Here is a 23018-nt window from a genome sequence, read left to right on the forward strand (position 1 = left end):
GCGGTTATTATGTAAATTGGCACCACTGTTACGTAACAGTGGCTTGCTCATGGACATGTTTTGATAAATAGGCAGATGACAAAAAAAATGTACTTTTTTCATTTTACCCCACAATATTGCAGTGCACTGTTCGCACCGCTGCTGTATCGCAAATGTGTAAGTCATCTTTTTTAAAGGAGAGCCACCCGCGCCAAAGTACTTTTCAGTCATTTATTGAACACTGGGAGAATATCAAACACATAAACACAATGAGCACACCCTCACGGGAGCAGCTGTTGGCCACAGCTCATGCCCAGACACTCACGCAGATGAGGCCTCGCCTTTTAAAGACGCATGCATGTATCTAGCACAGACACCACAAAATGTATTGTGTTTTCTGTACCTTTTATGCAGCTTTTGGTGCTCAAATTCATTTACATTGTGTTTAAAAGGTGTGTGTTAAAAAGTTTAAATGTAAAGCATGTGAAAGGGGTAAAACTACAGTGCTCGGTACCAAACCTTGCCACGAATAGAGAAGATCTGCGAGTAACTGACCTCCCCAGAAAGGTTTGTAATTACCTATAGATGCCACAAGATGGCAGCCAAGCACCACTTTTCTATTAGCCAGGGTGATGGCCTGTCTAAATGAAACTCCTCCTCCCCACTTCAACATAGGTCATTTGCTCCAAAATGGCACCAAAGCAATATATTATCAGACAGGGCTATTCCTTGAAAAAAAAAAAAAAAAAAAGTGTAAGTTTTTCAGTGAGTAACAGAGGATAGGTTCATGATATTCATTATTCATAATAATAATAATGATTATTATTATAATAGTAATAAGATTTTTATACATGCCATTAACAAGTCAACTTTCTATAGAGACTGGATCTAACAATCAGTGTGCTTTCAAAATTGAACTTTTATTTCAAAGACAAAGGTTTACAGAACGTGACATATACAACAATTGTAAACATGAAATATTAGCCAATAAATAGAGAAACGTGCTGGGGATCAAATTTAGTCAGAGAAAAAAAGAGCGAAACAAATGTTTTTTTAATGGCGTGACTAAATTATACAACATTTCAACATTCATAAACAATTTTCTGCAAGTACATCTGCGTATAAGAGTAATAATAACATTCTAAGAATTTATTACAAGAGTGATCAGCATAATATATAAAATGATCAATTATCATCAAGCTGAAATCTGCTGGATTGGAATATAGAATTCAATTTTAATTGGAAAGGCACAAATTTTGACATAAAGAATGATCAAGTTAATTAAATATTCAAAACTACTGTCATTTGGGTTACTATAGTAACAAATAGCATGTTTCAGATTAAGGGTATGGGCACTTTAGAAGCTTTAAAGAAATAAGACATTAGATTGCTTGGTGGTCTCACAGTCAAAGAATAGATGAGAAAATAGTTTTTCATTTCCACAGAAACAGCAAATAGTACTAATATCAATAAATTGGAAATCAAATAATTAGCCGGATATATATTATGTAAAATATTGAGATGTCTTAATTTGTGACACATTGTTAATAGGGTAAGTTTATATCCTCAATTTGAAAATGCCAGAAAACAAACTATCCTCAAGGAACTGTTAGATTGTAAGAAGAAAGAACCAATAATATATGATTATTATTACACTTAATGTCTGTTTATTCAATTCCATCGAACATAAGAATAGGTTCTATTAGAGCATTCTTACTATACTTTAAGTAGCTCAATCTAACCATTAGTAATAGCACGAATTACAATTTTTGTATTTTTTTTTTAAAAGGAATTGAAAAATTGTGTACAGACATGAATTGCCAATAAAACAGCATATTAGGCATAGATTAAGAAGGTGGTAATTACCTTTCTCGTACAATATAGGAAGGAATACAGACTTGTTTCTAACGAGTTGTGAGGTGAAAAATGGTGGACAAAGGTCACGATCCAAGCGAGAAGGCCCTGGCAAACGAAACAAATAAATAACGTGGACTTTCTCCCTGATGACGTGCGGAGCCTGATTGGTCGAGGCGTTTGTATGTGGCGTCCTCCTGTGAGTTCATGGCCGCCTCCACTACATTCGTTGAAAACTTGATTAACTTGTACTCTGGCAGGGTACAAGGACAACTCGTTGAGTTTGCCCGAAGGATGCACAAAGTTGCTACGCGTCGCTACGCGCCTCTGTGCGCCCTGGCTAAATTCCACACGGCAAGAGGTGAGGTACCCATTTTGTTAACCGGCTTACATGGGCAATCAATTAGGACTGAACCAGCTGATATTCATAACTGGATTGTGGTTTGATTATTTCAGCCGCTGGATATGTATTCATACAGAGGTGGCAAAAGTCATCATACTTTGTACGCAAGTAGAAGTACACACACTTGTCTTAATAAAGACTTTGCTAAAAGTAGAAGTACTAATTCAACTCCTTTACTTCAGTAAATGTAAAAGAGTGCAGACTCTGCAAAAGTACTTGAAGAACAAAAGTAAAAATGATTTTTTTAGTGTCAATTAAATATAAAATACCTGTTTTGAGAACTTGAGCACAACGAGAAAAAAAACCTCCGCACTCAAAATATTTTGCTTTTTTTTTTTTAATTAACTTGCATAGTGCTCATACTAAGATTATACATAAATCCCCAAGATTTCTATCAATCAACTGTGGTTGATTTTACCTCTCTGCATTTGCATCATTTTTTTTTTTTTTTACATCTTGTCGTCATTCCCGATAGTCGAAAAAAGCCTTTTTTGACAAAGGAAGGGGGAAAAAGTACAGATATGTTTTCAAATGTAGGGCGTCAAAGTAAAAAGTTTTCAGAAAAATAAATACTCAACCAAAGTACAGATACCTGAAAAATGCACGTATAGAGTACAAGTAAAAAAGTATTTGTACTTTGTTACTTGCCACATCTGTAATATACAGTATATACTGTTCATATGTGTGTACAACTCTAACCAGAAGTGAATGCTAATGTCGTGTTAGTTTTACTGTAATATATAAGCCATTAAACCCACCAACTTAGCTACTAACTAACTAGCTACTGTGTAACTGGACAAGTTAACCATTGTCATCATATTGACAGTGAATTTTATATTGTGTGTGTGCGTGTGTTTATGTGTGTGTGTGTGTATATATATATATATATATATATATATATATATACGAATACGTTCCAGCCTCACAAAAACACCACCACTTTTTGTTACGTGTTTAAGAAAGCAAAATACCACTTTATTGTATAAAAACATACTAAACCACAATACAGTTTTTCTCTTTGGTACATTTCTCAGATCGGAATTGAAACTTTCAAAACTACTTGTTCAATCTTGACATCATTGTGTCACTTGTGCACATCAAAAAGGCAGTTTCTCATTCCTTCGAACACGTTGCAAATGCTTTGGTACATCCATGCAAATGATAGTGTGCAATTCTGTGCTGTTTCCTACATCGTGTTGATCAAAATGTTTTCGTGTTCTCTTTTGAATAGTCTCACACCCCCCACAACATTTAAGCACAAGTTCATCACAATAGTCTTTTCATGCAAAATGGTTGAACAAGTTGTCATAATATGTATTCTAGACATTTTGAGCAAGCGACTGACTTTTTCCATCCATTTTGCCATTTGCACAAGTTGTTTTGAGAAATGCACTTACTGTTTTGCAAATTTCAAGATGGATTCGAGAAATGCACCAAGACAACAGAAAAACTGTGAAAGAGAATGTCAAGAAATTGACTGCCTTGATAAAGTTTAATTACGGTACGTACTATAGTATTCATGTGTTGGATGTGTGTCTTTAAGAGACGTTGCCTTGTGACTGACGTCAAAACGTAGGAGTAAGGTTGGCCACTTAGTCTGCATGTAAGCGTCTGGGCGTGAGTTGTGGCCTACAGCAGCTCCTTGCGAGTGTTCTCATTTTGTATTTGTGTTTTGGAGTGCTAAGCCTGATCAATAAATGATTGAAAGTGTTTTTTGTTTGTTTGTTTGTTTGTTTACAAAGTCCCCGAACTTAACCCTACCATTATAAAAGAGTTGATGTTTAATGAAGTAATTACATTTGTGTTGTCACTCCAAAAAGTTTACTTTAAACACAAAAATGTATTAAATTTTTTTGTATTATGGTACAGGTTGAGAAGAAAATACATAAAAAGAAAAGAGCACTTGCTTGTTTGCATAAGACAGGACCGCCCCTCAAAACAGGCTCGTTTCAGCGAGGCTTTAAAGGTGCCATATTTTGCCAAACCAACTTTTTCAAGTGTTTGGGCTGTAATACTGGCTCTGTGGTGCCCCAGTAAACATGTGAAATATGAATTAAAACAGTCCACGCATTCCTGAGTGCCAGACGTTGTTCTGCCGAGAGGCCTGAAAACAGGTCGTTCGAATTTCTCAAACTTATCTACGTCACTAGCAAAGATCTCCGCCTACCTCTACGCTCCCGAACCAGCGTTGTCAACATAAAAACACATGTGCTCTCACAAGTGGGTCTTCTACATGAAGTCAGAGGAAAGGAGGCGGGCTTAGCCAAAAAATGGACAAAGCGGATACAAAACTGAGTCAAACAGACGTAGCTGTCAGAGGGGCCTTTTCTGGACACTCATATGACAAAACCAAGGTGTTTTTTGAAATGACATTGACACTTTTATACGAAGTCCCTGTTAGAGAGACACTCTGTGAAGGTCTAAATATGGGATCTTTAATAAGAGGTTGAGAAGTGTGACGTTGTTTCTTGATCCGTGAGGACTGACTGAAGAACACAGAATGAGCTGCCTAAAACCGGACGTACATTCATAATATAGAGCAGTGATTCTTAACTGGTGGGTCGGGACCCAAAAGTGGGTTGCGGACCCATTTTGGGTGCTTTGCGGACAGCGAGTAAGAAATTGCATTGCTCGTATTTGTATTCTATATTCTATTCTATACAGCTCAGCCTCTGGCTAGCGGGGAACATGGCTAGCAATATGCTTTTGGAGGTACAGTATGTCAAACTCATTTGAATTTTCATTTAAAAATTAAATGTACTGTACATGTTTTCAGAGGCTATTTTTAGACCCAAAAATGCTTCATTGCTCTTAACTTAAAAACGTGGCTCCCAGGCTGACAACAGTTGAGAACCACTGGTGTAGAGGACATATTAGGCAATATTCGCATACTCATTTAGTCTCCCTCTTCAGAAGTCATGGCACAAATTCAACTTTGGAAATGTGTGTGTGTGTGTGTGTGTGTGTGTGTGTATGAACTCTGTCTATATTTGGCTATATCTACAGCAAGTGTGTCAAACTCAATTTTGTCGCGGGCCACATTGTAGTCAGCCCTCAGAGGGCCGTTGACTGTGAAACCATATCAATGTTTAGCCACCTCATAATATTATTACATACACACAAGAAATTGATGGATACCTTGTTTTGAAATCAAAAGTCAAGGATAATAGTTTGTTCAACTATTGTTCAAGTTTGTGTAAAGAGAAAATGCTTGCAATGTCTCAACGATACTATTTATTCTTATTATTTTATGAGAATTTGAGCAAGAATCATGGAAGTCGACACAGATGATTTGCTTTCGCGGGCCACACGAAATGACTTGGCGGGCCAGATTTGTCCCCCGGGCCTTGAGTTTGATACCTGTGATCTACAATATTGCTCATGGTGGCAGTCGTTCAATACGCATCAGTATTGAAGGCCTCGCAGATGGCCTTCATCCTTTATTACCATTTTGTTACATATGTGGTTCAATGGTTGTCGTACTTTGTCCAGAAAATTTGGGTTGAACTCTATACGGTATCACTTTTCGGGGGCGTTCCGACTTCAGGAGGGTCCGCTGAATTTGGAATGAACAACGACGTCATTGAGCTTCATTCTTCTGCAGGGCCGTCGTGTCAGAAATCTGCCTTGAAAAACACTCCCGCGGACGTGCTGGAGATGCCCCCGTGCAGCTTCACGCCACAAGAATACAAGGTGACAACGAGCGCATACCGTAACAGTCTGCCTGTGTGGCGCTCGTCTCAGCCGTACCCACATACCCGTACAAAAACCCACAAAAGAACACGGAGAACATGCAAACGTCACACAGGGACAACTTGAACCTCAGAACAGGTCGCTGTGCTAACCGCTAGGTCCATCAGGCTGCTCTCCTTCGTATTCGGGGTACATTTTCATTCATTCTACCAAGGGGGGCCAAGCGCGGGAATGTTGCTGTCCGACACAAAATCAAATCAAATACTGAAAAATACAGCAAGATGTTAGAGGAGCTGATTGTGTCATGGCTTGAGTGAATTATTTTTATTTTTTTGAACAAAAAAAGTTACATACTGCAGCTTTAAACTCGTAAGTCAAGGTACCATCATATAACCCGTTCTGTGCGTCTGTTCTGTATAATCGAGCCACCTTTCTTTCAAGGAATACATAAGAAAGTTGTTGTTTCTGTACAGTAATCTCGAAAGTATTGTCGCAAAAGTCGATACGCGATGGCCAAATGGCTCTGGTCCATTCAGGGGATGTCGAAAGAGCGCATGATGGAGATCCGCCGGAGGAACTGCCACCCCATGACCATGAAGGTGACCTTCTATAAGGAGCCGGTGTTCATCCATCAGGGCCACATGCAGTGGCTGTGGGACGTGGACGGGAGGCGATATTTGGATCTCTTTGCCGGTGTGGCCACCATCAGCGTGGGCCACTGCCACCCGTAAGCTGACATTTTTTTCTCTCTGCACTTTCCTATTTACGGATAAACCGACTCTGTTGTGGCGGGCGCAGAAAAGTGACTGCGGCCGCAGAGCGACAGCTGAGGACGCTGGTACACACCACCAACATTTACGTTTATCCTCCTATCCACGAGTACTGTGAAAAACTAGCATCCAACTTGCCTGATCCTCTCAAGGTACTACGACGACTTTCCTTCATAGAGGCTTGAAGAATTACACTCACAACTAGAATGGCTTTGAGTAAGCGTGCACACCTCCGCCAAGGCCGAACAAACCTAAACATGTCCATCTGATTCGTTTGATTGATGACTTGCCGCCGTATAGCTCTGTCTTTTATTTTAAGTCAGAATATTCTAGGGATATTGTCGTGGTGTTACAAGAATAAAGTTGGAAGTTTATGTCAAAAACGTAATCATTTTTGTGGTAAGGCTTACGTGAATAAAGTCAGAACTGGGTTGCGAGAATATAGCTGTTTTGCAAAATTAAAGTCGTTACAGTGTTACAAGAAAAAATAAAGTCCTAATGTTACGAGAATAAAGTCCAAGTGTTACGAGAGAGAGATTTCGTTATCGAAAATATAAGTTTTAAATAATGTTCCGAACAAAAGTCATAAGAGAATACAGTCTAAAGAGAGAAAAGAGACAAGTCCTCGTGTTACAAGAATGAAGTCCTCTTAATACAAGAATAAAGTCCTAAATGTAACAAGAATCAAATCCCAATGTCACGAGAATGAAGTCCTAATGTTACAAGAGATAAAAGTTTTAATTAGGGCCTAATAATAGGAGAATAAAGTGCTAATGTTACAAGAATAAGTCCTAATGTAAAGAGACAAAAAGTCCTGTTACAAGAATACAGTACTGAGTATTAGTAGTCATAATTTTAAGAGGAAAAAAAAGTCCTAATGTTAGAAGAAGTCGTAATGCTTTGAGAACTATGCCATGTTGCAAAAAAAAAAAAAAAGGAGTAATGTTGCAAGTAAAAAGTCCTAATGCATAGAAATGTACTCGGAATGTTACAAGAATAAAGTACTCAAATTTAATATACGGCGTTGGCGTCAACTATCTGTGTCGCCTTGTGAAAGTATTCACAGAGGAGGCATTAACTTGCTCTGCCGGTTTCTGTGTACAAGACAAAGGCGGATAAACGATGGTTCCGCAAGCGGACAAATATGTATCGCTTTTCCTGGAAATGAGCCATTCTAGTTATGAGGCATTCAAGCTAACAAAGCAGCTTTCTACTGTAACTCACTCGCCGACGGCAATAATCACCGGTGGAGGTAACGAGCTGCGTTTCCCCGTCCAGGTAGTCTACCTGACCAATAGCGGCTCGGAGGCCAATGACCTCGCCATGTGTATGGCCCGACTATACACTGGCAACTTTGACATCATCACTTTCAGGTATCTGCACTTTCCCTCTTACTGGATCTCCATGTCTTATTCGACTCAAGTGTCTATCAAGTCACAATCAACCATGCACGACAAGGCTCGTTCATGTGCGTTGCATTGCTAATAATGGCTAATGTGTAAAAATTCATACTAATGCTTTGAATGGCTAATGAAAATGAATGTTCATGTACAAAAATAGATCCTTTTAGGAACATCGTGTGAAAGGCGCACGGTTTAAGTAGACGGCAGCAAATGCTGAAGAACATTGTTGCGGAGTTTGAATTCGATTTTCTCTTGCAGGGGGTCATACCACGGAGGCAGCCCCCAGACCATGGGTCTGACTTCACTAGTAGATTACAAGTACCCTGTCGGCATTGGCTTAGGCTGCACAAACGTACGTATGACCAACTTCCTTTCAGCGCCACAAAGTGAAAACAATATAACGATTCATTTATTCTAAAGCTAGAATTTTGTTGCGGTGACCGAACACTTACGAGGGAGTGTTCGAGCCACATTGACAAGAAAAAAAAAACATATGTAATGCTAGTTGTAAGAATAAAGTTGTAAGGTTATGAAAAGACTCAAGAGCTTTGTGAGAATAAAGAATTTCACAAGAAATACTCAACTTAATATTCGGAAATATAGCCGAATAATATATTGTAAAAAGTCTTTGTATCACAAGAACAACATTTGGAAGGATACAAAATTAATTGAGTTCCGTTAGAATGTGGTCGTAATAATTTCAATTTAAAAAAACTCATTACATTGCAAGAATAATGGGGTAGAGGTATGAGAAAACTAATTATAACGTTACAAGAATATTGTATTTTATGAGCGACAACGGTCGTAATATGATACAAATGAAGTCGTAGCGTAACAATAGAAAAGTCACAAGGTTACCAAGATCAAGCCGTAGTGTTACATTTAAAGTCAAACTATTACAAGAATAAAGTGTTCGTGTAACATGGAATGTTTAGAAAATACAATTTTATGAAAATAAAGTTGTTATGGTTACAGAAATAAAAGAATAAAGGCATACATTTATGAGGATAAACGCACAAGACTATGGGAATGAATGTTTCAGGTTAAGAGAATAAAGTTGCAAGGTTACGAGAATAGATGTGTAACGTCGCATTAATAAATTTGTAAGGTTGCGTGGCTCAATTCGTAAGCTTACGTGAATAAAGGCATAAGGTTCTGAGAAAAAAAAAGCGCTTGTTTACCAGATCTGTTTTTTTCCCTAAAATTAGGGCTTCATTCACATTTCGATTTTATTCTTGTGAAATTGCATCTCCATTCGTGCTTCAACATTATTCTTGTGATGCTATGATTTATACAAAGATATTCTTATCATTTATCTTTAGTGTATTGTCCTAATACTTCAAAAATGTGTAAAAGCGCACATCGATTTGTGGGGTTTTCCCTCTTTGTGCTGCCTTAATCCACGTGTGACTGTGTACAATTCACATTGTGAACCTTGCTGATTTGCTTTCTGCCCTAAAAAAAAAAAACAACAGACCATGTGTCCTGATGTGTTCAGAGGTATCTGGGGGGGGAGCCACTGCAGGGACTCTCCTGTGCAGACTACCAGAGAATGTAACTGTGCCCAAGGTAGTTGACATACTCACACCACGCTAGAGTCAATTCAAGCATAAATAAACAATATATTCCCTTATATCAAGCATATACCCCGACGTATTACGTATTTTACCTATCTTTACCTCCACAATTTTGTTTAAGGTCAGTTTTAGTAGTTTGCTTCATTCTAAAGCTGCCTTTTCACCATCTGCATAAAGGTCATTTTTATCACTGAAACTGGACAACACATGAGTCTCCTACTGTCAATCATTTACCTGATTTTCAGAAATGGTAGAATAATATACCTGTAAGTCTTGGTTGTATTCCACAGGCTACTGCGTGGCAAATCAACACTATATTGAACAACTCAAACAGACGTTTCTCACCAGCGTCTGGAGTCGAATTGCCGCTTTCTTCGCTGAGCCTATTCAGGTGTTGCTTTTTCACACACACACACGCGCGCGCACACACACACACATTTTGTTATTCATTTTCACATACATGGGGGGCACATACAAATAAAAACAAAGAAAGAGAGGGGGCCACTTCACCTTATGTTTAGGAAACCGTACTATGCTAGAAATCAATTCAATACGCTGTAAGGTCCACATATGCTAAGGAGTTAAACGTATTGTTAGCCTAATAGCAGAATTGTCAAAGTCATTTTTAACTTACTGTCACAATGTTAATAAAAAAAATATGTGTGTTTTGGTAAAAAAAAAAAAAAAAAAAAGCTTTTTTTCTTTATGTGTATGTAGCTTGTGGTTAGCTTAGCATTGGTACATTTCTCAGATCGGAATAACTTAGCTAGCTTGCTAATCCGCAAATTGTGAATCGTGGCAGCTGGACTCTTGCTTGGTGAATTTGTTGTGTTTTTTTTTTTTTCTTGTTTCCCGGGAACGTTCAAAAATGACTCAGGCAATTATGTTATTGGGTTTATGGTATTTAAAGGAAAAATAATCTCACTTTAGTGACTAAAAAGCGTAATGTCTTACAGCCATGCCACTTTATAGGAAGAAGAAGTTAAGCTAATGTAGCTTGCCCCGAGACAGAAAGAGTCAGACAACCATGACCCGAGACAACAACCAAAAAGTCAGAAATCCATAAACCTATAACTCCTCTTACAGTATGTATTATTTTACGTATTATTAACTACAATATTGTCTGTTTTGTTTTCTTGTAAATTGTATTTGTTCAATAAATATTGTTATTTAAAAAAAATATATCGGTACATGAACATAGAAAGGAACAGGAATGTTCCTAGACCGGTTAGGCCAAGTACAAGAAGTCAAGAGAGAAACATAATAGCAGGTATCGGGATTGAAAACTGATTTAAACAGTTAACACACTGTTCTGCATTAAATACAAAACTCATTTGGGAAAGAAACAATAATAGCCTAAACTGCTGACTGCTGTTCGTTTTTGCAGGGAGTTGGTGGAGCGGTGCAGTACCCCAAAAACTTCCTCAAGGAGGCGTACAAACTTGTGAGAGAGAGAGGCGGCCTCTGTATTGCTGATGAGGTTCGACAATACAGTGGTACCTTGACTTACGAGGTTTTTTGAGTTATGAGCTGTCTAAATTGATAACAAAACATGATGAAATATAAATACTATACATGATAAAAATTTGATTTCTTTTGCTATGTGTATACAGCATGTGGAAAAACACCATACCATACCATGTTGACCTAATGTCCTAATGACATTTGTCATTAGGACACACAGACAATTTAGCGCTTCATATGACAACCAGATAAATCCAAAAATTATAAAGATGAAACTATTCAAAAGTCAGTGTTCTTTTATGTGTTCAAAATTGTAGCTAACCTTTTCAAAATATCAGACAAGCTAATATGTTGCACCATAAGGTCGCACTTCAAGGTCATATTTGGAAAAATATGTCACGTTTGAGACGACAGCAGAATGACACGACCAGAGAAAGCCAATCACAAGCATCAACATTAGAAGGAGGAAATGATAAGAGAAAAACATCTGAGCTTTTGCAGCCAATTATTTTTCAAATGTAACCAAAATTGTAATCATGGAACTTTCCAAAAGCAACTGTAATTGAATTACACATTTTATCCCAGTAATGTAATGTATTACAATTACAGACATTTTATAATTCAATTATGTTATCTCGTTACACGTAATTAATTACTCCCCAACACTGCCCAGAGAGTTGTCACTGATCCGCTGAAGTGAAAGATGGAGTCAGTAAACGTTTGTGTCAACTAATCAGTTCTGGATTATCTGAAGAAAGATAAGCAAAATTCCACGAAGGCATGCCCTACCAACGAGCGTAAACACTAATAGTCCCGCGACAGGCATTTTACGCAGCATTGTGGCAGTTATTGAAATAAAGCGGACCAATCACGTCTCTAGGTTCAGACAGGATTCGGCCGAACGGGGAGCCACTTCTGGGGATTCCAAGGTCACGACGTCCTTCCTGACATAGTAACCATGGCCAAAGGCATTGGGAACGGCTTCCCGATGGGAGCGGTGGTCACAACACGGGGTGAGACGACACCACGCGCAGACTTTTAGTGGCCTCACCGGTCACAGTATTGGGTGCACCCACGCACAACCTTTCCATTGGGTCACATCTTCATTATTGGGGGGATGCTCAAGAGGGTCAAAATGTTCAGCTCATTCGGGACATCTCGGGAACTATTTTTCACACTCTAAAATTCCCACTTTGCCCAGAATTTCACATTTTCCATGGCAAACTTCCCTTATGAATGGAGACATTTTACAACTGTACCTAATTCTTCCATATTTCTCAACCAATTCAAACCAATTGTGTTCAGCTCATCAAGTACATTGCACGTTAGGTACTTGGGCTGTTATTTCGCACTTTGTCAGCATCTCAACTGTCATCATGTTAGCATTTGATCAGTACTCGTCATATTTGTACAAAATGCAATGTGGCATTCTCCATCCCTCACATTTCGATAACGTCTAGTAGAGCATGTCAGTTCAGCGTCAGCTCTTGAGCATTTCAACAGAATTCCTACAGAAATGTCATTCTCTAGTCAATGTTTGTTTTCCTGTTTAACTGTTGTCCTTTGGACTTGCTTACAGAGATCGCAGATGCTTTCGCAGGGGGCTTTCACTTCAACACCTTTGGAGGAAACCCACTGGCTTGTTCCATCGCCTCATCCGTCATTGACGTAAGAATTCCATCTTCTGTTTCCTTGTAACTCGAGCTTCACGTCAAACGTATTGGGGGAGGGTACCGTAAATGGGCCATTCCACCGAATCGGTGCCATTTGCTTATTGTAACACTCTTAAAATTCATTCAAATGTCTTTTTTTTCCAACTCCAAATTTGATAATACAGATACTCAAAGTGTGTGTTGGCTCAGTTCAAGCAACATTACTTTTTAGGTATTTTTTTTCATTGTGCTGTAACTCCTCATTTGAGGAAGAGGACCGAAGGAGAATTGGCCAATACATGAAGTATTGCCATCTGGCATTTATGCTAAGAGCATTTTGACACATATCAGATGGCAGTGATATAACAAAAAGGTATTTCAAAAATAAACAAATAACATTAAAAAAGAATTTAAGTAACAGGACCCCAATTATAGTTGAAATATCATGTAATATACAGAAAAAATAAATGAGTTACTTACTTTTGGCCTTCCCGTGGCCTGCAGAGGATCTGACTGATCCACCTTCCTGGATACCATATGACTTGTGGAATATTCCAAAATTTTCAGAGGGAGTAATTCATTAGGGTAGGGGTTGACAACCATAAAATATGCCAAGAGCCGCTTGAACCCGTTTCCTACAGAAAATTAAAAAAAAAGGGTACCACAAAACCCTTTTGACATCGAAAATGGAGATTGTTTCTTCGTCTTTTCTTGTGTGCGCTGGTTTGAAGCTCGCTCTCAAGTAAAATACACGTTTATTTGAGGGCAGCACGTGGCCGACTGTATTGAGCACATCCACCTCACAGTTCTGAGGTCATGGGTTCAAATGAACGATACAGTGGAGTTTGCATGTTCTCCAGGTACTCCGGGTTCCTCCCACATTCCCAAAACATGGATGATAGGTTCACTTCAAATTGTCCTCAGGTAGGCCTGTCATGTTAACACGATATATTTTCCCCAAAACTATCACGATAAACGATAATATGGTTGTTGTTGTTATACCTCTGAAATCATGAAAAATAAGGCTTGCCTTTGAGCTGCTACAAACAGAATTAACAGTTAACTTACCCTTGAGTGTCTCTGTTGTGTGCCGTCGGCTCACTGAGTGAGTTGCATGCCGGCTCATTACAGCAATGACAATTCATCCAGTCCAAAAAAACTATCATGTCGATTTTATTTCTCGTGACAGTCTTACCCATAGGTGTGAATGTGAGTGTGAATAGTTATTATTTTTTTATAGAGTGTTCAAGGTATTTTAAATTGCATCTACTAAATATGCAATTAGATCAATGTGCTGGACATTTTCCTAATAAAAAAAAAATACATAGATAAGGTTAATTTTATCGTGGAGTGGGGGTGCAAATGGCACAGATTCTGTTGAACGGACCCAATATAGTAAAAATGAAAGCAAATATAATATACACAGCTTCAATTGACAAAAATACACACAGTAACGTTGGTTTACCCCGTCGCTGTGCCTTCGGTCTGGAAACTCCAGTATTACATTCTACAGTCTCTATTTTGCCCTCAGTCTCATTCGGCTTACTTTTTGTGTGAAAATACTATCACAACGAACATACACTTGACCATTCGCTCGTCAGACTATCAAAGAAGAAGGCACACAGCAGAACAGTCTGGAGGTGGGCACCTTTTTGATGACGGAACTCGCCAAGCTCAGAAACAAGTATGAGGTCATCGGCGATGTCCGTGGAAAAGGCCTGCAAATCGGCGTGGAAATGGTCCAAGACAAGGTAATAACACCAGTGTCAGTTGTCATTGTCCTTTGTTCCATTTTCTGCCGTAACAGAGGCGGGACACCACCTACCTTCATACTGCCTGTAAATCCGTCGTATTCCCACGTTTTCACTGTGTTGCTGTTCTAAGCGACACCGACAGAAAATGTCACCCGGCAATATTCCACCTTCAGAGGTAGTGTCAGAGCCACCTGGTAGTCAATTTTATATCAGGCTTTGTAAAGGCTTTGTTACAGCTCTGATTCCACAATTTTGTGGGACCGAATGTTACTTAGATGAGTTTTTCCCCCTCCAGTATTATTAAATTAATATTGTAAAAGGTACAATATGTAAGTTTTCAAACTGCTAGCAATATTTGAATGTAGCCTCATTTCGGTCCCCGCCCCCGCCGCTTTGCATCTCTCCAGGAAGAGAACGGTTCGTCAGAGTGCGACTCAGTCGGGCGCGAGGCTTGTTGACTGGAACTGGGCTGGAGGAAGGGTTCGACCGCTGCGTCCCGCTCACCTGCGACCGCCTCGTGGTACAACTCGTGGTCGGCCGCGAGCATGCAACATTACACAAAATGTTAACGGTTAGATGTTGATTTTTTTGGAATGTATAATCAATTAAAAATATAAGAGAGGTGATGAACTTACCTGATGACTCGGTGAGAACGGTGATGTGACGTTCACGGTGGTTTTCCAAGCTCAGCCACGCAGCCGTTCGCGTATCGGACACACACCACGGTTATATACAGACCCTTTCCAAAAAATGGGAATATCATGGAAAAGTGTATTTATTTCCATAATTCAATTCAAAAAGTTAAACTTTCATAGATTATAGATTCAGGGCCCACAATTTAAACAATTTCAAGTATGTATTTGTTTATTTTTTACATAATTTGGGCTTCTAGCTCATAAAACCCACAAAATCAGGAATTTAAAAGCATTTGAATACTGTGAAGAAATCAGACCACATTTTGCAGCACCTGCACAGGTTTCCCCAGGTGTCATTAAATTGCTTCAGTTTGGTTCAATTGTTTCAGTTGGGTTCAATATGGGGAAGACTGCAGACTTGATTACTGGCCAGAAGACCATCATTGATAGCCTCCACCGGATGGGTAAGCCACAAAAGTTGTTTAAATTGTGGGCCCTGAATCTATAATTTATGAAAGTTTAACTTTTTGAATGGAACTATGGAAATAAATAAACTTTTACTTGATATTCAAATTTTTTGGAAAGGGTCTGTATGTTTATCCTTGATTTGAAGTAAAGAGCTGTCATATTCCTTCTTTTTAACTTTTGTTGCTAACCCGGGGGGGGAAAAATCCAGCCAAATAAAAATTCTGTGCGATGCTCGCAGGTGTGCACACAAATGATTTTCTTTGGTCAACAGCAAATTTGCCTTTAATTAAACATATTTTGAGGGGAAAACATCATGTGTTACAATGGTCCCCAAATGCATTTATCCACCACCTCGTTCCCCCCACACTTCTGTTGTGTCCAAAGGCCAGCAGAGCACCGCTGTGTCCTCAAGACATGCTCGCCATCTTTGAGGACATCAAGGACATGGGCATCCTCATCGGGAAGGGAGGAATGTATGGACAGGTAACTAGTTGCATGTCAGATTGTAGTTTAGTCAACATTTCTTTGGGGCACATTAGATTTTTTTTTTAAAGGGACATATGTTCCAGCTCCTTCGTAGATCAGGTTTAAAACAAAAAATAATTACAATTTGTATGTATAATAATAATAATAATAATAATAATGGAAGATTGGTTAGCATATCTGCCTCTCAGTTCTGAGGACCCGGGTTCAAATCCCGTCCTCGCCTGTGTTGAGTTTGCATGTTCTCTCCCGTGCCTGCGTGGGTTTTCTCCGGGTGCTCCGGTTTCCTCCCACATCCCAAAAACTGAAGACTAAATTGTCCGTAGGTATGAATGTAAGTGTGAACGGTTGTTTGTTTATACTGTATGTGCCCTGCAATTGGCTGGCGACCAGTTGAGGGTGTACCCCACCTCTCGCCCAAAGATAGCTGGGATAGGCTCCGGCACGCCCGCGACCCTGGTGAGGAGAAGCGGTACGGAAAATGGATGGATGATTAATAAACTATTATTTCATTGAATACGTTAATTCGAGTTAAATGCACACTCGCTGTAAATTCTTTTTTTTTGTTTTTTTTCAATAAGTCAGTGAGCAAATTATTCAATTAATAACTGAATGAAAAATACTTCCATATATTTTAGCCCTGTGATTGGCTGGCAACCAGTTCAGAGTGTACCCCGCCTCCTGCCTGATGATAGCTGGGATAGGTTCCAGCACGCCCCGCGACCCTAGTGAGGAGAAGCGGCTCAGATAATGGATGGATGGATGAATATATTTTAATTATAAAAATTCTAAATGAGTGCAACAAATATGACAGGAATCTGGATAATGTAAATGCTCGGTGGGACGATTAAAAGCGCAGGAGGCCTTGGGGCCATACTTTGCAAATCGCTGGTCTACATGTTGGGATAGCGTATGTCTAATTATTTTTAGTAATGCGCAGGGGACCCGTTTAAAACACTCGGCAGGACTCCACACTAGAGACTGTTTCCGTGCCTCGGTTGGTGCTGCTGTTTTGGTTAGCAACAGAGTTTCAATGGGCAGTTAACTATTTAATGCTTGTCATTGAACTGTGGTAATTGCACTTCCTACCTGTATGAATGCTATTCAAAACATGCTTCCGGTTAAGACCGAACACAAAAACCCAAAGGCAAAACAGTTGTTGTTGCGTGAATAAAGCCACTTCTGCAAGGCTTGGTCTCAAGTCTTCAGCTTGCATTCTAGAAATGAGTGGAACGACTCCAAGTAAGCCACAAAGTCAGGGAAAGTCGCATTAAGGCAGTGTGGTATTATGCTGTGGTGGTGAGTGCGATTTCTGGAGTTATTTTTGTCCACCTCAGACCTTCCGCATCAAACCGCCCATGTGCATCACGATGGAGGACGCACATTTCTTCCTGTCCGTATTTAACAAGTCCATCCAGAACTACATGGAGAAAAGATGAGCCCAGCCAAGGACAAAGTGCCATCGACGTTGTCGCTTTTCTTACTTTCTTAGTCACTATTGAAGGTGGGTAGTTCCTACACTAGCAAACGCAATCAGTGTTGTTGTTTTTGCATAACCATTACAAAAACAACACGTAACGTACTACAAAAGATTAACCCTACCTCACACCTCAAATCTGGTCAATTATGTACACATGATAATAATTTGTTACTACTTCATGACTAAATTTCCCCCTAATAAAAAAGAGGACACTAAATGTTTGCGTTGTTTAATCAGTCACACTGGGTTTTAATTTTTAGCTTATTTCTTTCTGAAATGTCAAAGTGGTGGTAACTGGAAAATAGTGGCTGAAGTCAAACTGCGTCTGCTGGTGCTAGCCTGAAAGAAATATGTATGGATGACATTTCAGTGTTTTCACAATGAGGTTCAAGGCATTAGATACCTCGGCACTGTGGAAACTAGTTTGAGCTGAGCCTCAGAAAACATACCTAGCGCAGTGGTTCTTAACTTGGGTTCGATTGTGTTGGTTTTTGATGCATGATTCATTTTGTCCATAAATAATATATATATATATATATATATATATATATATATATATGCAAAGGATGAATCAAGACAACTGGGCCATTCTTGTTTGTTGTCTTTTCAGTAACCATGACCTGGGTGACTGAGAATCTACACAGACAATTGAAATAAACCCTACTTCATTTTTCTAACGAAGAAGGGTTCCATAAACACGCTTACGTAACTTGCGGTGTTCAGTACCTCCACCAAGGTTAAGAACCACTGTCCTAAGGCAAAGACCTCGGCTCAAAAAAAAAAAAAAAAAAAAAAAATGTAAAAAAAGGTTGAACTGACCGTATACTTAAAAGGACTATTAGGACTTGTTTTTTTCTTCCCTAATGTTTTTTTGTTTTTTTTAAATAAAAGGCTCATTCTGGAAATCCACTGCACTTACGCTGCCTTCAATGACAGTCAAACACACAAGGACTCTTCAATGGCCGGTGAAACCATTTGGCGAAGTGAGGGACTTTTGTTACCTGGAAACAGGCACTCAAAGTACATGACGCAAGACACAAGAAAAGCAGGCTATACACACAACAGCTAAATGAAAAACGGCTATAACCTTCATAATTGTAATTGCCTCGCAGCTGAGAGGTTCTGCTTTTGAATCTAAGCTCATATTTCCCCCGTGCTTGTGTGAGTTTTCTATCTCATCCCCAAAACTTTAGGACTAAATCTCAAACTTTTTACAGAGCATGTGTTTTTTTCCATGGAAAAAAAACAAACCCCCTCTCGCCGTACCGCCCCCCCATAACTAACATTTGCACTCATTATCATAATTTTCATTATGTAATTACAAAATGTATGTCATTGTAATCCCTCACATTACTGGGAGAAATATGTAATTAAATTACAGTTGCTTTCGGAAATGTCCATGATTACAATTTTAGTTACATTTGGAAAAAAAAAAAAAAAAAATGTCATATTCTTCTAAAGCCAACACTTGTGATTGGCTCTCTCTGATCATGTGCCATGGTGCCATAGTCTCAAACATGACATATTTTTCCGAATATGACCTCGAAGCACCTTGTGGTGCAATCTATTAGTTTGTATGAGATTTTGCAAAGGTTAGACCAGTGGTTCTCAACTGCTGTCACCCAGGGACCCGCATTTTCCTATTGTTGCACCTTTATAGAAGTTATCAAAATAAAGCATATTGGTTGAAAAAGAGCCTCTGAAAACATGCACAGTAAGTTGTTTTGGCAAATCTTTTGCTGACAGAATAGGTAAGGAAGCAATCTTGTCTTTGTGGGTTTTTATTACAAAAAAAGAAAGAAATGTCTTTGCAAAGTCTTACGAGTTGTCACCCCTTACTGAAGCCCAGACAGAAAACCCCTTCATTATATCGAAGTGAGAGAGACAGAGAAGGTAAGCAAAACGATTGCCTTTGTCCAGCTGCACTCAACTTTATCAAAAAACAGCTAGTAGTCACAACATGGCTTGGAACATTTAATACGCACACAGAGCTAGTAGTCTCAAAGTAACAATAAAGCATGTGAAGGTTGTATAAAAATAATCGAAGTAATATTTGGTACATATGAAACGTACATTTTCCAACTCAGCTTCCCCCCTTTTGATTATATTAATCACACATAAAAGGAAAATTATTACATACTGCATATTGTTAAACATTAATGATCAAAACTCAAAACATTAAAAATTGAAATGAAATAATTTGCATCAACTGCAGTCATCCAGAATTTCACACCTCAGGTTTAAGAAAATCCTTCATAAGCGGGTTGCAAGTCAGTCATGCAACAAAGTTCGACTGAGGAATATGAATCACGGTCATCATTTGAGTTGCCAATGTCATCCAAGCAATCGGATTGAGGGACGAGGTCAGGAAAATGTTCGTCAGAGACCGAATAGTGAAATCGTGTATCGTCAATCGTGCGAGAGACTGGGCATTTGATCAAAGGGACCAAACAACAGGACATGACAAATAGAACAAGCAAAGCGATACAAACCAAAGGGGAGAACCATTCCAAATTTGGGTCACATTGATGTAGGGGGGGGGGGGAGAACCTGTTTCAGCAAAGACGGTTTGATTAAGGTATTGTGGACTGACAAAAGAAACTAAGGTGCGAGGAAAGAGCGATGATGCATTAGGATGTGGGAAGGCACAACGTGTGTGGGTTTGCAGCAGGATGTGGCATGAAAGAAAACAAACATAGCAGTTAGAACGATTTTGAGAGCGTGCCTCATGAAAAAAAAAAAAAAAAAAAAAGTGGGGGCATACAGAAACCAAACATTCAGGATGTACGAGGTGCGCTTAGCAGAAGTACTGGTGATCGTGAGAAACCAAAAGAATCTCGTCATCGTTGTCACGTGTCGTAAGGTACAAAATTGTGTCAACTGTCAAAGCGGGAGCATCAATACACAGTTTAATCACGATAACCACGGCCATTAATGCCAAACCACCGAGGAGACTCCCGGAAGAGGTCATCGTCGTCTTCTTCTCTTCTGCCGAGTTACACGAGTGTGCCCCGTGCGTGTGCGCGTGAGTTCAGACAGATGATTGGGCGTTGCTCGGCTTTTATGACCTGTCTTCTGCTCCTCTACGACCTATCAACGCACAATCAGTTTCTAGCGCTGATTGTAGCTAAAAGTGTGTCAAATACCTTTAAAAGGTTTTGTCGTCATTTTAATTGCTGTAAAGCACTTGGTGTTCCATTTTGAATTTACGAAAGGTGCTATATAAATACATTTGACAGAAACAAAGAAATGCAAACAAATCGTGGTTCTGAACTCAGTGTTGTGAATTGCGCATTTTCACAAAACCGATATTCTCACCCCTCACAGTAAGTAGTTAACATTTTGCTTTTCACATTTGTGTTAATTTATTTATATCAGTGGAATTTTGATCTATCTAGTACCCCAAAAAATACTAAATTAAATAACTAGCCTAAGCGAAGCAGTGCTATCAGTGCCAAGCGCGTCTTCATTGCGGAGGAGGGAGGCGGCTGCTCTTGTTGTGACACTGTGGGTCGTATGGAGGCGGTTGTGTTGTTGGTCTTGTTCCAGATTGCATTCTTCTTGATCTTTGTCATGAGGTGATTGACTTGCGGAGGCCATTGTGGAACCCAGCTCGCGCCCACAACCTGACATCCTCCCCTTGGCCAACTCGGACGGATCAGACCGCAGGCGACACAAGAGTTTTCAGTAACTAAACAACCCTAAACATAGTTTTGTCAGAAAGCTTCTGTCCCTGTTCGCATCTCAATCTAACAGTCAACCCCATTTCCAGAGATTATCTAAAAGTTCCAAATCCTTGACTAATTCTTTGTTCTTTCTCAACCAACTTTCTTTTTTTTTTTTAAGTTGTTGTACACAGGCTCCCTGTTGCCGGGAAACCACATTCCTTTATCCACATCTCCACGCATTCCACAGACTTCTCTCCATATTCCTCTCTCATACGAAACATAATAGGTGAGGTCTACACTGGTAATTCGGCCGTACTCTTTTTTTTTGCTCTTCCCACTTTCCGTTTTCCAATACCTGTTAGAAGCGCTTCTCTTTTTTACATTTTACAATATTAGAACGGCTTCGAAATTGTTGGGGTCATTCATTCTTTGGGGTGGAGGCAGAGCTCGAAGTCTCAATGTAACAATAAAGCATGTGAAGGTTGTATAAAACGAATAGAAGTAATATTTGGTGTATATAAAACATACATTTTCCAACTCAAAGTTAAATTTTCAAATGAGTTGAACACCACCAAAAGCATATTGCTAGCCATTTTCCCCGCTGGCCAGAGATTGAGCTGCACTGTATTTGTTTACAGAGTAAACTCGTGACGAGAGCACAAGTGAGTTACATTTCCTATTGCTTATCTAATGTATTTCATTTGGGAACTTGGTACGCCGCCCAAATTGGGTCAGCGACCCACCAGTTGAGAATCACTGGGTTAGACTCATAGTTACACATTTGAACACAGGGAAAGAACAATGACCTTTGACCAGTTTTATCTTCATAATTTTGAACGTTTTTATGGAACATCCACTTATCTGGATTGTCATATGAAGCGATATTGTGTAAATTGTGTACATTTGTCAGTAGGTCAACATGGTATCATGTTTTCCACATGCTATATATATATATATATATATATATATGTACAGTATATACTGTACATATGTATAATGAAAGATTTTTTTAAATTAGTATTTACATTTCATGTTTTGTTATCAGTTTATTATTTTTGTAAAAAAACAAATACATGGTTAATTCCAAAATCATGATTTATGGTTTGAATCACATTTTTTTTTAGAAGAAACATCCAATGGTACTGTTGATGCATTCATTCAAAATTAAGAAAAATAATCAACATGTAATCCAATGTAATTAGTCATAAAACTTTGAGAAAATAATTGAAATAGTTACACTAGTATTACATTTTCAACAGGGTAATTTGTAATTGTAACCATCCACATTGTCAAATTAATCTTCAACACTGCAGGTGAAGCACAGGTTCACGTTGGGAGATGACCACTCTACCAACTGTGCCATCCCTGCTTTATGTTTTGATATGAAACAGACTGGCTCAGACTGGTAGTTTTCTCGTCATTATCACCATGAAGTAAACCACCCTCTTAAGAAAACTGCATTTTTGACATTGGTGCGTATCAGAATCGGAATGCCTTTATTGTCATTGCAATAAGATACAACGAAAACAGTACGGTCCTTCATCCGTACATCAGTAATATAAAGACACAATAACAGCATCCTCACACAATCAAATACACAGAAAAATTAATACCAAAATGTTAAAGTAATTAATACATTGCTATGCGTTGACAAACGTACTTCATCTCTATTAAAAAAAAGGGAAAAAAAGAGTCACTATACCTGCTAGTCCGGCTTGTCCTTAATCTGAGGCAC

General features: G+C 39.0%; 1 protein-coding gene across 3 annotated transcripts; it reads left to right on the forward strand.

Annotated features, from left to right (window-relative positions):
- The first annotated feature begins 2048 nt into the window (after positions 1-2048).
- Positions 2049-21187, forward strand: agxt2 (alanine--glyoxylate aminotransferase 2). 3 transcript variants are annotated; one of them, XR_009791998.1, is made up of 15 exons: positions 2053-2194; positions 5841-5929; positions 6466-6656; positions 6728-6851; positions 7978-8072; positions 8361-8454; positions 9578-9671; positions 9970-10070; positions 11067-11159; positions 12024-12156; positions 12723-12811; positions 14397-14546; positions 16037-16135; positions 17473-17639; positions 18507-21187. XR_009791998.1 is itself a non-coding variant. In XM_061798924.1 (14 exons), exons 1-14 carry the CDS (start codon positions 2128-2130, stop codon positions 17572-17574), a joined length of 1521 nt encoding a protein of 506 aa, XP_061654908.1. In that variant the 5' UTR covers positions 2053-2127; the 3' UTR covers positions 17575-18424. The 3 variants fall into 3 exon arrangements, 1 of the variants encoding a protein (XP_061654908.1); XR_009791999.1 differs by lacking the exons at positions 17473-17639; positions 18507-21187 and adding an exon at positions 14957-15648 and having other exon boundaries at positions 2049-2194; XM_061798924.1 differs by lacking the exon at positions 18507-21187 and having other exon boundaries at positions 17473-18424.
- Positions 21188-23018: the final 1831 nt, after the last annotated feature.

Source organism: Phyllopteryx taeniolatus, chromosome 15, assembly GCF_024500385.1.
Source record: "Phyllopteryx taeniolatus isolate TA_2022b chromosome 15, UOR_Ptae_1.2, whole genome shotgun sequence".
NCBI lineage: Eukaryota > Metazoa > Chordata > Actinopteri > Syngnathiformes > Syngnathidae > Phyllopteryx > Phyllopteryx taeniolatus.

Excerpts from the sequence above, each read along its gene's own strand:
- agxt2 (XM_061798924.1), top strand. The coding sequence starts at position 2,128 with ATGCACAAAGTTGCTACGCGTCGCTACGCGCCTCTGTGCGCCCTGGCT. Across the intron at positions 8,073-8,360 it reads TTTGACATCATCACTTTCAG|GGGGTCATACCACGGAGGCA; the intron begins GTATCTGCACTT and ends TTTCTCTTGCAG. Across the intron at positions 16,136-17,472 it reads AGGGAGGAATGTATGGACAG|ACCTTCCGCATCAAACCGCC; the intron begins GTAACTAGTTGC and ends TGTCCACCTCAG.